The sequence below is a fragment of the Colobus angolensis genome, unplaced genomic scaffold, assembly GCF_000951035.1.
Source record: "Colobus angolensis palliatus isolate OR3802 unplaced genomic scaffold, Cang.pa_1.0 Scaffold3, whole genome shotgun sequence".
Lineage (NCBI taxonomy): Eukaryota > Metazoa > Chordata > Mammalia > Primates > Cercopithecidae > Colobus > Colobus angolensis.
The window spans coordinates 3,780,310-3,796,689 of NW_012116265.1; the positions used below are offsets into that span (position 1 = coordinate 3,780,310).

A 16,380-nucleotide genomic window follows, 5' to 3' on the forward strand; every position below is an offset into this window, starting at 1 on the left:
GTTTCACCATGTTGGCCAGGCTGGTCTCGAACTCCTGACCTCAAGTGATCCACCCACCTCAGCCTCCCAAAGTGCTGGGATTACAGGTGTGAGCCGCCGCGCCCGGCCCAGTTCTGCTCTCTTGAGTCTCTACTCCCAAAATCAATTCCAGGTCTCCCTTTTGCATCTCAAAAACAACCACACCAAAAAAGCCTTTAATTTCACCGGACCTACATTTCTAGAAGCAGTTATTGTTAATAACAATTAATTCTCCTCTTTTACACTGTGTAAACTTTAATTCCTTTGACAAGCCATTTCTGAGATAAAAGTCTGTATATGTGTCTATACCTATATCCCTGTGTCTGGTAAAAGGGCAGCTGCTTCACTGGATTGAAGTGCGTGGTCTTTGACTATGGTGTGGGTTAGAACATGTGCACCCAGTTCTGCACTGGTTCACGGTTTCCTGCTGCTTAACTCTAAGTGGTTCAGCCTGACAATCAACGGGTTCCCCCGCTCCACTGCCCCATGTTTTGAGCCTCATTTTCCAAAGCTTGTCTCTCATGTGGTCTCGTCTGTACCTCGTCTATGTTTTGCAAAATGTGGTTGAGCCTGGAAACCGTCATTGAGTTACTTACGGATCCCTGAATGATGGGTCTAAGGTGTTTCTCAGGCATTTCTTTGTTTATTTATTTATGAGATTGAGTTTTGCTCTTTTCGCCCAGGCTGGAGTGCAATGGCACGATCTTGGCTCACTGCAACCTCCACCTCCTGGGTTCAAGCAATTCTCCTGCCTCAGCCTTCCTAGTAGCTGGGATTCCAGGCATGCACCACCATGCCTGCCTAATTATTGTATTTTTAGTAGAGATGGGGTTTCACCACATTGGCCAGGCTGGTCTCGAACTCCTGACCTCAGGTGATCCACCCGCCTGGGCCTCTCAAAGTGCTGGGATTACAGGCATGAGCCATCATGCCAGGCCACAAGCGTTTTTAGACTCAGTGAAGACAATGAGGTGATAGTTTCTTTCTTTAATCCCCTAGTACCTCCTGCAAGGTAATAGATTTTCTATAATATTATCAGCTGTTTCCTCAGATTCATTTATTCCACAAATTCATTCATTCAACATTCATCCTCTCTGTGGGGCAAGAAGTGGGGCCACAGCAGCAAACAAGACGAAGGTCTTGCCCTCCTCAAGTTTCTTTTGCGTCCGGGTTGGGGGGTGAGGAGGCTGAATTTTTTAGTGCTGAGGGGTTGTTGGTGACACCCAAACAACGTATTCTAGTTTCAAAACTAGAACAAACTCACGTTAGGGCTGAATGCTGTAACAGAAACAAGGGGGCTTTTTACCTGATGACATTTCCTTCCTCTCCTCAGCCAGTCACTAATTCTACCCACCACACATCTTTTCTGTCACAGTGATTTGAGTGTGGGTGCTATGAGACCTTCCTTCTTCAGAATGATTCCGTCTGCAATGAAAAACAGTATTTGTTAGCTTTTAAAATGATAGCCCTGAACTTGAATTTCCTCTGCACTCTCCATGAGATGACCAGACCTGCTTGTATATATGTGATGAGGACGAAAAGTCAAAAGACAAAGTATTTCAGCATGTCTCATTTGAAATATAAATTTAAAATGATAATGCCCTGCCATTCATTATGTGAATAAAATGCCACCCCACACATTTTGAATAAACTTTCCAGTTTTAACAGTTCTTGGTTATACTATGCTCATTTTATGATGGAAAGCTCTGGCAAAGGCAGCAAGAAAAATCAGAACTTAATACAAGAACAGGCGGGGCACAGTGGCTCATGCCTGTAATCCCAGCAGTTTGGGAGGCCGAGGCAGGGGGATGGCTTGAGCTCAGGAGTTTGAGACCAGCCTGGCAACATAGAGAAACCCCATCTTTACCAAAAAAATACAAAAAGTAGCCAGGCGTGGTGCTGTGTGCCTGTATTCTTAGCTACTCGGGAGGCTGAGGTGGGAAGATTGCTTGAGCCGGAGAGGTGGAGGTCGCAGTGAGCCGAGATTGCGCCACTGCACTCCAACCTGGGTGACACAGTGAGACTCCATCTCAAAAAAAAAGTTAATACAATAACAATGAGGTCGTTTACTGAGAAAGTCAGGCAAAGGGACTCGCTTCTCTACAAGCATTCAGCATCTCAATAAGTGAATAAGCACACTCACACACAAAATATTATCAGAAGCAGTTTGTTCTAAACATTATTTTTCTAGGTTATTCGCTTAACTCACCGTCTGAGATTTATAGTTCAACCATACCAGTTCAGAGTGGAAAGAAAAAAGGCTGTTTATCTAATCCAATTCCTTGGGAAAAAAATACTTAGGCAATATTAAGAATCTTCAATTATCTAATTTAATAAAAGGGATGATTTATATTCTGTAGTTAGTAACGTGATACTGATTATTTCTAATCCCTTAGAAGAGATCTGACACTATACTTTTGGTCCTGTGTAGCATGAAATCATCATGTCTGTTTTACCAAAAGAAGTAATAAGAATAATGGCCTCCACAGTCTGCAGGCATTTTATACGAACACACTGCAACATGGTTTTGCCCTGGGGCAGAGAAGTAGGGATTTTTCTCTACTTCAAAAGAATGAAAAATTACCATCACTCTATCCAGAACCATTATAGACTTCAGAGACTTTGGCATGAAATATTCAGAAAGTTTATTTTAGAATTCAATATTTTAAAAGCCTGCTTTAAAACTATTACAGTGATTAGTGGCTCTCTTGCTTGGGCCAGTCTTTGCTTTAAAAAGTCCTATGTCATGGTTGATACGAATTTGATGTTTGAACAAAATATGATTGGCATCAACTGCAGGAGCTACTTGTAAGGCATTGTTTTAGAATGCCCCCCAAAGAGGACTTGGGACCACTACTCCTCAGTTATGCTTTCAAACACACTTTTTTTTTTCTTAATTGAGATGGAGTCTTGCTCTGTCACCCAGGCTGGAGTGCAGTGGCATGATCTCTGTTCACTGCAACCTCTGCCTCCCTCCCAGGTTCAAGCAATTCTCCTGCCTCAGCCTCCCGAGTAGCTGGGATTACAGGTGCCCGCCACCATGCCTGGCTAATTTTTTGTATTTTTAGTAGACACGGGATTTCACCATGTTGGCCAGGCTGCTCTGGAACTCCTGACCTCAGGTGATCCACCAGCCTTCGCCTCCCAAAGTGCTGGGATTACAGGTGTGAGCCACTGCATCTGGCCTGCATAAGTTTTTGACATATCACAGAAAGACATGTGTAAGATAATTAAAAAGAGCCATTTCTTTTTTTCTTATATAATCTGTGTATTTGGCTTCATCTCTTTAAGTATGTAGAATATATTATTTCTGTAAGTTTTAATAAATACCTTTTATTTCTTGCAAACATTTATTATCAGTGAAAAAAAAGGCATCAATCTCAGCCTTCAAGTAGATAAAATAGGTTCCTCTGTCACACAGACATGCAAATAAATAAAGATTCTAATGTGCTCTCAGTGCATAGGTGTTAACGAGAATAATGTGTAAATGACTTTTTGTTTCATTTTCCAGGGAAGTAGATCGAGACTCAGATGGTCACATCAGCTTTAGAGACTTTGAATATGCCCTGAACTATGGACAGAAGGAAGCCTAACTATTGTGAAATACTTTCGGTAACTCTGGGGAGATCAATAGATTGTAATGTCAGCAGACTCTACTAATAATGTTATACTACAGACTTGTGATTAAACAGTTTAAAAATTTTTAATTTTTGTGGGTACATAGCAGGTGTATATGTGTATTTGTACACACACACATATATGGGTTACGGGAGATATTTTGGCACAGGCATGCAATAAGTAATTGACTAAACTTTTAATCATAATTTTTGGATGCTGATGATGGACTTGCATCTCGGAATCCTAGAGGTGGTTGCTGCCGGGGTCTCCTTCTATGTGGCCAGCAGACCTATGTCAGGCTGCCATTGCTAAAGCTGAGGCTGGGGATGGCACTGGTGGTCCCCTTCCTCCTCACTCTTCTTGCCCCCCACCCTCTCCACACTGCAGACTAGGGTGCTCCACTCACTCACCTCATTGTCCTCACCATCCCACCTTGGGTCCCTGAATCTCATCAGCTTCTAATATCTGCAGAGGGGCAGCCTTTTCCTGCCAATGGTGCCAGTTTCCTTCATTTGCTCAGCATTGGTTGAACAAATAATAGCGCCTACACATACAGAGTACTTACTATGTTCCAAGCAATGAGCCAGGCCTTGGGAAGCACAGGCTTAAGACTTCTCTAAGATAGGCTCATGCCTACAATCCTAGCACTTTGGGAGGCCAAAGCAGGAGGATCACTTGAGCCTAGCAATTGGAAACCAGCCTAGGTAACATACCGAGACCCCATCCCTTCCCAAAAATTAATAATAAAAAATTACCTGGATTTAGTGGCATTATCTGGATTTAGTAGTCCCAGCTACTTGGGAGGCTGAAGTGGGAGGATCATTTGAGCCCAGGAGTTTGAAGCTTCAGTGAGCCATGATTGCACTGTTGCACTCCAGCCTGGATGACAGAGCAAGACCCTGTCTCTAAAAAAAGAAAATTTCAATTAAAAAAAAAAAGACTTCTCTAAGATAATGTCCATGAGTCCAAATCATCACTGTAAAGTGGTCCCAGAGCACTGTCTGTGCAAGACAAAGAAACCGGATTGGGCTAACACAAGCAAGCCCTCTTGGGCTGTATACAGAGGAAGAACAGAATGGTAAGGGTACTGGGGGCAAGAGACATGTTTGCAGAACCCTTTAGGATGGCCTAGGCTTGGGAGTCTCACTGCAGAGAAGCAAGCCTTGAGCTGCTCAGCTGCCCTCTGCTGCACACCCCCTGGTTTCTAGCAGTCGTGTCCTGTACCCAGAGCCTCAGCCATGTGTGTTCATGTTCCCCATGTCTTGCCTGTCCTGCTCGGCTCCAGTAACTGCTATACTGGTTCAAGAACAGCAATGCCGGACATTCAGCATTTATTGATGGTAATTCCAAAATACTGGTATCAATACTCTGATTTATAAGTGTTCGGAATGCATACATGAACATTAGTCAAAGAACTTTATAATTCGCTTTTTAAGTGAAGCAAATTGTACAAATTGTAAATTTGTAATTTAGAAACATTAAGCATCATTATCTTACAAAGTATTAGCAGAAAACCTTAATAAAAATAAATGTTTGGGTTTCTTTTTTGAAACAGAGTCTCACTTTGTCACCTAAGTTGGAGTACAGTGGCATGATCTTGGCTCACTACAACTTCCACCTCCTGGGATCAAGTGATTCTCATGTCTTAGCCTCCTGAGTAGCTGGGATTACAGGTGTGCACCACCACACCCAGCTAATTTTTGCATTTTTAGTAGAGAAGGGGTTTCACCATGTTGGCCAGGCTGGTCTTGAACTCCTGACCTCAAGTGATCCGTCCACCTCGGCCTCCCAAAGTGCTGGGATTACAGGCATGAGTCACCATGCCTGGCCAATAAAAATAAAGTTTTAAACTGTCAAATAAGAGGAGCGTAAGAAGATGTGACAGCTAAATGTCATTTGGTATCCTGAATGAGATCATGGAATAAAAAATAGACATTGGCCAGGCGCGGTGGCTCACGCCTGTAATTCCAGCCTTTGGGAGGCCAAAGTGAGCGGATCATGAGGTCAGGAGATCGAGACCATCCTGGCTAACACGGTGAAACCCTGTCTCTACTGAAAACACAAAAAAAATTAGCCAGGCATGGTGGCGGGCGCCTGTAGTCCCAGCTTCTCTGGAGGCTGAGGCAGGAAAATGGCATGAACCTGGGAGGTGGAGCTTGCAGTGAGCCGAGATGGTGCCACCACTGCACTCCAGCCTGGGCAACAGAGCAAGACTCCATCTCAAAAAAGTAAAAATAAAGACATTAAGTAGAAGCAAATCAAGTATGGACTTTAGCTGATAATAATAATGTATCACTATTGGTTCATTAATTGTGACAAATGTATCCTACTCATATATAATGTTAATAGTCGGGGAAACTGGGTGAGGTGTATGGGAACCCTCTACTATTTTCATAATTTTTCTATAAGTCTAAAACTATTCTAAAATTAAAAGTTCGTTTTAAAAATATAGCCTTATTCAAAACCTAATAAACTAAACTTTATCTAAAATGAAGAAAACATTGAAAATCAAATAGAAGTAAAATCTTATTTCAAAAACAAATTGGATCAATTGTATCATTGAGTAGCTGTTGTGTTTATGTACGAATTGTTCCAGTTGATGAAAAATTGATGAATTGTTCCTTTCTGATTTTGGGTAGAGTTTTGTTCAGCAAATATTTTCATCATAAGCTGAATAATTGAGTCGTTGATCCTGATCTCAGAACATAAATGATGCATACTTCAGATTTTTTAAAATATCAAAATTAGAGTAATACATGAACAAAGTGGCATTATTCAGAAAGCCATAACCTCCTATTGCAGTCACTATTCGGACCTCATTTCTCCCGGGAAACATGACAAGGGAAAGGGAGGGGCCACTTCCTACAGTTGATGCCGCAGGCCAGAGGCCAAGTTGGGGATAGCTGTTGGGCAACTCCCTTGACCCTGGACTAGTCAAGGCTCTTTTTTGCCTCAATGACAGAAAGCCACCCAAACTAGCTTAGACTGCAAGAGAATGTACTGGAAAACACTGGGCTGTCTGATAGAACTAACATAGAGACAGCAGTGGTGCCGTGGGTTTCCAGGATAACCAGAACCAACCATACCAACACCTTCAGACTCTGCCTCTCTCCCATAGTCACAGACAGCCTCACAGCATCCTGAAAAGGAATTGGCTCATGATCCATTCGTTTCCAAGTCTAGAGACCCCACATAGAGGCTCTGATGATTGGCCACCTGGAGCACTCAAATCTGGTTCACTCAGGGGGTATGGATGTGGCCACTGGGGACTCGCCCAGGTGGACCCAGGGCTGGTCGCAGAGAGGGGAAGTTTGTAAGATCTGAGCAGACATCCCATTTTCTTTCTTAGAGGAAAACTGTATGTCTGTCTAGGTGTAAACTATAGTCTAGGGGGGAGAGTGCTCCTCGGATTTGCTACTTAGGAGGATCCAAGCTCTCAGGGTGAATACAGAAAGAGAGAATGAGAGGAGGCCACTCGTGTTACCTGCCTCTTCTTTTCACTTGCTCTGGGCCCAATCCAAATCCTCATCCCGTAAGCTTTTTCCCCAGCTTCTCACTTCCAGGTCCTAGTCCCTGTCTTTGTCCCCAGTCCACATGCTACTGTCTGTGCAGAGTGACTCTGTTGATCTGATTTCAGTTGAGTGGCCCAAGGGTGGACATCTATGGAGCAACCCAGTCTCTTCCCTTGGGAAACACCAAGAGTGGGCATGAGTGAGAGAGAGCAGTGCCCCTCTGAGGGGCTGAGTAAGTGGGTCTGACTCAGGCGTGAGTCGCACACAATGTTTTCTACCATATGGCCTGGAAACCCAAGGCAGCTAGTTGGCATTGAGAGCAGAAAAAAAAGAAAAAGACCCCGAGAGGGGAACAAGAAAGGAGACAAGAAGCCCTGTGGTGCTTGGCTTCTGGTTAAAGCTCGTATCCAAAGCCCAGTCATAACCCTCAGGGTCCTGTGAGGTAACCCTGTATCCTCCCAATAAATCTTTCTGCTCAAGCCAGCTGGAGTTGCTTTCTGTTATTTGAAACCAAGAGAACCCTAACTATGGTAAGCATCGAGCCAAGGACAGTCTTGGGCAACGTTAACATTTACTAGGACAGCAGAGAAAAGTCTTCTAATGAGACTAAGAAGCAGTTGAAGGTGGAAGCAGAGGCTGTTGCCCCATTCGCTCTGTGATTCCCCTGCCCCCACTTGCCATCTCCCTGTAACCCATCTTCCCCATGGCAGCAGCTCTCAAAGGGGTCACCAGTGAGCTGCTAATGAATGGCCAAACCCACCAGCCCTTCTCTGACCTCCTCATACTTGTCCTTTCTCCTGGGTCTGCCCTGACAGCTGCACCTTTGAAATCCTTCCCTTTTAGTTTCCATGACATGGGTCTCTCCTGGTATTTCTGTGCCCATTTTTTCCCCTCTGTCTTTTCCTGCTTCCTCTCCTAAAACCATCCCATAAGTATTAGCCTTTTCCAAGGCCCTGTGTTGGCCAATCTTCTTGATCCACACATTCTCCAAGGATGATTTCATCACCACCAAGATTTCAGCTATCATCTTTATGGGTATGACTCTACAAACAAATCTTTAACTTGACCTCAGCTCAACTCCAGACCTGTGTTTTCATTTGCCTATCAGACTGCCATGCAAACTCATTGAATTAAAATCAGACTCGTTGTTCCCTTCATTTTCAAAACCATTTTCCCATTCTGTGTTTCTTTTTCCTAGCCACTGCCCCACCCTCCACCCAGAGCTGTCATCCGAGCCAGCTGCCGCAGCATTCGTCTCAAGTCTCCCCCATCTTCCTTAGCTCCGTCATCCAGACACTTGCTGAATCCTTTTGAGCCTGGCTCTGTAAACCCTTCACGGCATTGTCTTCCATCCCCTCCTAATCATTCTGCCCTTGTCCTTATTCCCCCTTCCATCCTTCCACCTAGTCATTTGTTCTTCCACTCATTGACATAAAGATGAGTAAAAGATGTGCAAGTAAGAAGCAAACCCTGCTGTCAACAAATTTTAATCTAGCATGTCCGTAATCTTCCCATAGCACAGACGAAATTACTTTTTCTCTACTCAAAAGCTTTCGGTGGCATTCTTTGCTATTGGATAATGTCTAAACCTGTAACAGGCCATTCAAAGCCCTCCATAATCGAGTATTAATTTATATTTTCAGTACCATTATTCACAACTACCTCTGCCATACCGCCCCACAACCAGGTAAACTCACACACAGTCCCTTCTCCTTAATACACCAAAAACAAGACATCTTTGCCCACAATAGAGGAGTAACAATTGGAGATTGTTAATTGGAATTAATTGGAATTAATATCTGACAAGATAATGGGAAAATGCAACCATAAAATAATAAAGCTCATTTTGAAAAACATCCGGGACCATCTTCATCATAATGAGAAATTTTCCCTTTACTTTGTCACCTTGGGAAGGGGGGCTAATTATGCCAGGTATTTTGTATATTTGTTTTATTTTTTAAATTATTGAGATAGATATTAGTCATCTTCTCTTATAAATGAGGAAACAGTCCCGAAAAATCTAAGTTACTTGATTCAGGCTAAGTAATGGTGATGGGAGAAGAGTGTCAGGGTGGTGATTCAAACCTGTCAGCCTGAGGGAAAACATATGCCTTTCCTATGATGCTACATTATTACCTCCAGTGGGAAAATCATCTAGGACATTGATTCATATTCTATGGTGCCCCTTCATTTTCAACCTAAAATGAATTTACCCAGATTCACTGGATAATCCAAGACAAGCCTCTAGCACATAGTAGGTATTAAAAATTAATTTCCAAGCTGGGCGCAGTGGCTCATGCCTGTAATCACAGCACTTTGGGAGGCCAAGGCGAGTGTATCACCTGAGGTCAGGAGTTCGAGACCAGCCTGGCCAACATGGTGAAACCTCATCTCTACTAAAAATGCAAAAATTACCTAGGCATGGTGACAAGCACCTCTAGTCCCAGCTACTCGGCAGACTGAGGCAAGAGGATCTCTTGAACCTGGGAGGCGAGGGTTGCAATGAGCTGAGATGGCACCATTGCACTCCAGCCTGGCTGACAGAGTGAGACTCTGTCTCAAAAAAACAAAAACAAAAATTATTTTCCATCTTCTGCATCACCAAACTTAATCAAAATTACTTTGGGTTATTAAACCTACTTTCAAAAGACAAAGATTAAAATGTGCTGCAAGCTCTAAAGGCAATATTCAAAGAGGAGTTTCAGAAATGCTGCAAACAATTGAAGCATCTTTGAAATAGGTGTGTATTCTCACTGAGCAACGCTCACTTATGTATATAAATTCTAAACAGTGTATTTCACCAATCAGCCTACTTGGTATTCACACTTCACTTACAGAATTGTAATTTAGGATTAATAAAAATGAACTATTGGCTACTTTCCTTTTGTAGCTTATAACTTTTGAGAAATTTGTTTGGAATTGCAGAACTAGGCAGTTAAAAAATTCATATACACACACAAATTGAAATTCAATGGCATTAGGAATAGCAGCTCACAAAGTAACCTTTCTTACAAAACAGACTTAAATTGGATTGGCCACAGGGATTGAAAAGTAGCTTAAAACAATTTAGCATAGTAAAATATAGAGTGTCCAATCAAAATGTTTCTTAGATTATTAAGTTGATGAAATACTCAGAAATGTGAATAAAAAAGAAATTATTCTAACTTCAGAGAAAATGCAGATTAATTTATGTGAAAACATCAACTGAAATCCAAATATACTCCCTATTTTATGCTTTACTGATCCTTGAAAAAAATTTCAACAGAGAGCAAAACAGTTAAGTTGGCTTAAGTATGTGACTTCAGAAAGAGCAATTCCAATAATACTGAATTTATAGAAAAACCTTTTGACCAAGGGGCTGGAAATATATTGTGTGTATTGTCATAGCAACAGTCATTTGAAGATAGAAGTCAGGTTTGAACATCTTTTTAATTTTAAATAAGGAAGCCAAGTTTAATTTTAAATAACTTTTCTAAGGTCAAATGTGTCAGGGATAGTGCTTGAGTCCATTTCCTTACCCAGCTTTCACTCTTACCACTTGTCTTGGATGGCCCATGGGATAGGATTTGTTCATTTCTTTCTTTTTTTCCTTCCTTGTTCCCTTTCTTCTTTCCTTCCTTAATTCCTAGAATTGCATACATTGGACTGTCTAAGGTTCATTCAGTCTGACCCGCTCCTTGGCTGACATCCAAATTTCTATGAGCAGATTTTTCCCCCTTACTACAAATTGAAACCAAAATTCCGGAACACTTTATGTCTTTCATCAAACATAGAAATCTCTTGGCCATGATTTCTTCAAATACTCCATTTACCACATTCTTGAAGAGAATGGCCTTCTCAGACTCCAGTCGTATATATTTCATATCAATAATATTATCCGACACATCTCTTATTCTCTGTTCTTCTCCACCGTATCTTCATGCTCTTCCTCCTCTTCCTCCTTTCTCTCCCTGTTTCAGTTGGATAATTTCTACTCTCGTTTGTTTCTAGGGGCAATGTAAAATGGTACAGCCACTTTGGAAGACAGTTTGGCAATTTCTCATGAAGCTAAGTGTAGTCTTACCACATGATCCAGCAATCAAGCTTCTAGGTATTTACCCAACTGATTTGAAAATTTCATCCACACAAAAATTGCATATGAATGTTTATAGAAGCTTTCTTCATCATCACCAAAAACTAGAAGCAACCAAGATATGTTCTTAAGAGGTGAATGGATCTTCTACAAAATACCTGACCAATCCTCCTCAAAATTGTCCAGCCCATCAAAAACAAAGAAAGCCTAAGAAACAACAAGAGGAACCTCTGGAGCCATGGTGACTAAATGTAATGCAATAGCCTAGATGGGATCCTAGACCAGGAAAAGGACATTAAGGGAAACCCAGGAAATCTGGATAAAATATGAACTTTAGTTAATAATGTACCAGTATTAGCTCATTAATTGTAGCAAATGTATCATACGCATACAATGTTCATAATAGGGAAAACGGAGTGCGTGATATGTAGTAATTTCTATACTATCTTAATTTTTCTGTAAACCTAAAACTGTTCTAAAGTGAAAAGTTTATTTTTTAAAGAATTCAGATCTGGCCAGTCGCAGTGGCTCACGCGTGTAGTCCTAGCACTTCAGAGGCTAAGGCGGGTGGATCACCTGAGGTCGGGAGTTCAAGACCAGCCTGACCAACATGGAGAAACCCCCGTCTCTACTAAAAATACGAAAAATTAACCAGGTGTCATAGTGCATGCCTATAATCCCAACTACTCAGGAGGCTGAGGTAGGAGAATCGCTTGAACCCGGGAGGTGGAGGTTGCAGTGAGCCGAGATCATGCCACTGCATTCCAGCCTGGGCAACAAGAGTGGAACTCCATTTCAAAAAAAAAAAAAAATCAGATCTTACTTCTTGGTGGAACTCATATACCTTTCCACTATTTAAATTTATAATAAAAGTTTAAAGTATCAAAACTATGGAAAAAGGAGTACATAACTTTTCAGAATAATGTTATGGAATGCTTAGCAAAAAACCTGTGTAGACCACCACTTATGGCACTTTTTTTTTTTTGTCTGTGAGATGGAGTTTCGCTTCTGCCCAGGCTGGACTGCTCACCGCAACCTCCACCTCCCGGGTTCAAGCAATTCTCCTACCTCAGCCTCCTAAGTAGCTGGGATTACAGGCATGCTCCACCATGCCCAGCTAATTCTGTATTTTTAGCAGAGATGGGGTTTCATCATGTTGCCCAGCCTGGTCCCAAACTCCTGAGCTCAGGCGATCCACCCTCCTCGGCCTCCCAAAGTTCTGGGATTACAGGCGTGAGCCACTGCGCCCGGCCACTTACGGCACCTTTATAGGACCCTCTGTCTGCACCCTCAATGATGGCCTCCCTAATGGGGTCAGGCCTTTGCCATAGGGAAGTGTGTTCACAGCCTCTTCTATGACTTGGGTTGGTTTCTGACAAAGAAGAGACCTCATATAGTTTAAAGTATTTTTGAATTGAATTTTGAAAACATTCAAAAAAGGAAAGTCTCCAGCTTTCTATTATACTGCTTTCAATATACATTTCAAGGAAAGAAATCCCTTAGCTTTGGACCTATTGAAAAGAAAGCCCTTTCTACTTCTTTTGAACTTGGTGATTTCTCACAGTGCTGAGAAAACTGTAAGGTGCCATCCACCCATAAAGTATAGTTCCTAGATTCGCCCTGCAACAGGTCTGGAAAGGGCTGCTAATGAGTGGTGCACACCCACAGACCGGGAGGAGCCCTCCCCTGCTCTCTCTGCAGTCCTGGTGACTTGGCCTCAGCTTGGCACTGAGTCATAGCCTTGGAAAACCAGCATGGTCGTTGTGAGATTACTCAGGGACTAATTTGATTTTACAAAGTTCATGTTTTCTACATTAAAGTTGTAATGGTTAACAAGCCTAATTCTTCCTTAAGCTTTTACTGTATAGACAGATCCTATTCTTCTATCTATAAATCTGGAAAATTTTATTAATCACTCTAAGGTGGCTTTCATAATTCTGTTACATTTCCATACATTTTACCTGCATGTATAAAATATATATTCAGTTGTCTTTCTGTGTTAGGGTTCTGTAGAGGGACAGGACTAATAGGATATATGTATATACCAAAGGGAGTTTATTAAGGAGCATTGATTCACATGATCACAAGGTGAAGTCCCACAATAGGCCATCTGCAAGCTGAGGAGCAAGGAAGCTGGTAGTGGCTCAGTCTGAGTCCTGAAACCTCAAAAGTAGGGAGGCCAACAGTGCAGCCTTCAGTTTGTGGCCAAAGGCCCGAGAGCTACAGGTGAAAAAGCTGAGGAGCTTGGGAGTCTGATGTTCCAAGGAGGGCAGGAAGCATCCAGCACAGGAGAAAGATGAAGGCCAAGAGGACTCAGCAAGTCGGCTTCCCCCGCCTTCTTCTGCCTGCTTTATTCCAGCCGCACTGGAAGTTGATTGGATGGTGCCCACCAGGCTGAGGGTGGGTCTGCCTCTCCCAGTCCACTGACTCAAATGTTAATCGACACCCTTACAGACACACCCAGGAACAATACTTTGCATCCTTCAGTCCAGTCAAGTTGACACTTAATATTAACCATCACACTTTATTTGATTGATCTTATTAGGAATTTACCAATTTTATTAACCTTTTCAAAACGCCAACTTTTGGTCTTGTTGCTTTTCTTTTCTGTTTGTTTTCTGTTTCATTATTTCTGCTCTTAATTATTATTATTTCCCTTCTTTTTTGCTTTTTGTTTTTTAGTTACTTGAGAAATTAAGATCATTGACTTTCAGCGTTTGTTTTCTAATTATATATTTAAGGTTATAAATTTCCTGTCAGCACTGCTTTAGCTGCATCTCATGAGTTTTTATACATTTTATCTTCGTTGTAATTCTCATAAAAATATTTTCTAAATTCTGTTGTGATTGCTTCTGAACACATGCACTGTTCAGAAATGAAATGTTAAATTTTCAAAAATTGTGGGTTTTCTAGTTTTCATTGGCTATTTATAGCTAATTTAACTGTGACCAGAGGACTTATTCTGAATCTTTCAAATCTTTCAATCAATTCTCTTTTAAGACCTTTGGTTCTCCAATGAATGAAGACATCTTCCCATGTATTTCAGCAAGTTTTTAAGAATAATAAATTAAACTCTGTAATATCTTGAATGTTCCAACACTATTTGTAAGCTTGGATTTCAACTTAAAATCGTAAATCTAAGCCAACTTGTATTTTAAATTAGAATCACCAAGTGAATCTGTTAATCAGTCTGAGGCTGTGCTGTCCAATGCGGTAGCCAACAGTGCATGTCTTTATTTAATTTTAATTTTTAACACAATTAAATAAAACAAAATTTAATTCACCACTGAACAGCCATATCCCGAGTCATACTTCAAGTGTCCAATAGCTGCATGTGGTTAGTGACTGCCATACTGAAGAGCACAGAATAGAACATTCTCATCACTGCAGCAAGTTCTGTTGGCCTAGACAGCACTCCCTAGGTGTTCCTGTGCAATGCTAGTCAGATTTTAGATTGACTGCTCTGGGGTCAGCAGCCCATCCTGTTCCAGTCAGCTGACAGAGTCCTGTGGCACTAGCATGGTGATGTGTGCAAACAGTACCTCATATAAGAGAGCTATTATGGGAACTCCTTAGAAAGGGATTGAGGGGAAGACAAACAGTTTGCAGCAAACTGCCTGGAAAATGCCTGGTCATCCTTTGTCTTAGTTCATTTGTGCTGCTGTAACAAAATACCTGAGACTGGGTAATTTATAAAGAACAGAAATTTATTTCTTACAGTTCTGGAGGCTGAGAAGTCCAAGATCAAGATCAAGGGGCGGTATCTTGTGAGGGCCTTCTTGCTATGTCATTTCATGGCAGAGAGCAAGAGGATGAGAGAGAGAGAAAAGGGGGTTAAATGTACCTTTCTGATGATAAACCCACTCCCTAAATATCAACATCAATCTATTCACGAGGGTGGAGCCCTCATGGCCTAATCACCTCTTAAAGGTCCTACATCTTCACACTGTTACAACGGCAATTAAATTTCAACATGAGTTTTGGAGGAGACAAACATTCAAGCTATAGCATCCTTCAAGGCCCCATGCCTACATCACCCCCGTATGACAACTCTCCTAGCTCCTTTAGAGGGTTGTCATACTTTCTTCTGGACTCTCACAGACGCCTCTTCAGAGTCCTCCCCATGTTGTAGTATGATTGGCATATTTCCATATCTGTCTCTGACTCTTGATCATGAACTTCCCAAAGGCTAAGGCTAAGTGTCTTTTTTGTATTTTTACCATCTTTGACCAAATATTTCCCCAGCTTCCCCGGGGACCAGTGTCCTTAATGCTTGACACAGTGCCTCATCAATGACAGATCTTGGCACATTGATGAATTAAAGGGAAATTTCTCTGAAAGATGGTGCAGTATAGAGCCAAGAATCAGAAAACCAGAATTCTGCGCTCCACTCAATTCCTATCTCTTGTACTCTTTGGCAAGTCAGCCACTTCTTAGGCTTCAATTTCCTCTTCTTCATAACTTTCAGTGAAGAGGTTGATTTGGATAAGATTGCTCACTGCCCATTTGTCTTAGTCCATTTGGGTTGCTATACCAAAAATACCATCGACTGGCTGGCTTACACAATGAACATTTATTTCTTACAATTCTGGAGGCTGGGGAGTCCAAAGTTAAGACACTAGCAGATTGGGTGTCTGGGGAGGGTCTGCTTCCTGGTTAATAGACAGCCTTCTTCTCACTGTATCCTCACACGGTAAAAGGGGTGAGAGATCTCTCTGGGGTCTCTTTCATGAGGGCCCTACTCTCATTCATGAGGTCTCCACCTTCATGACTTAATTACCTCCTAAGGCCTTACTTCCTAATACCATCACACTGGGGGTTAGAATTTCAACATACCAATTTTGAGGCGATACAAACATTTGGTCCATTGCACCATTATACATGAATTAGCATTATATAAGCAGAGAGTGTCATGGCCAGGGGAGCTGGGGAAATACTTGGTCAAAGATGATAAATGGGTATTTTTTAATACAGGGGTTCACAGAACTTTTGAAATGCTGAAGTCCATTATGGTACTCCAATAAATGAGTAGAATGTGCAGAGTTTCAGACTTATTTGATGAACCATGGAACCAGGTCGGACATGGGTGCCTGTGTATGTGTGTGTATGTAGAAAGCACCATCATAAAGAACAGATGCTCCATGGATCATGTCTTGGGAA

The 16,380-nt window shown here is 41.8% G+C and overlaps 1 protein-coding gene across 2 annotated transcripts in view; it reads left to right on the plus strand.

Moving 5' to 3' along the window:
• The window catches only part of EFCAB11 (EF-hand calcium binding domain 11), a 157,874-nt gene extending 152,184 nt beyond the window's left edge, over nucleotides 1–5,690 (plus strand). Inside the window, exon 6 of one of the 2 annotated variants that reach the window (XM_011949426.1) lies at nucleotides 3,530–3,725. In XM_011949426.1, the coding sequence (XP_011804816.1) occupies nucleotides 3,530–3,611 (82 nt within the window). In that variant the 3' untranslated portion in view covers nucleotides 3,612–3,725. Of the gene's footprint in view, nucleotides 1–3,529 lie in introns of both variants that reach the window. The other variant, XM_011949427.1, reaches the window with a different exon arrangement.
• The last annotated feature ends 10,690 nt before the right edge of the window (nucleotides 5,691–16,380 follow it).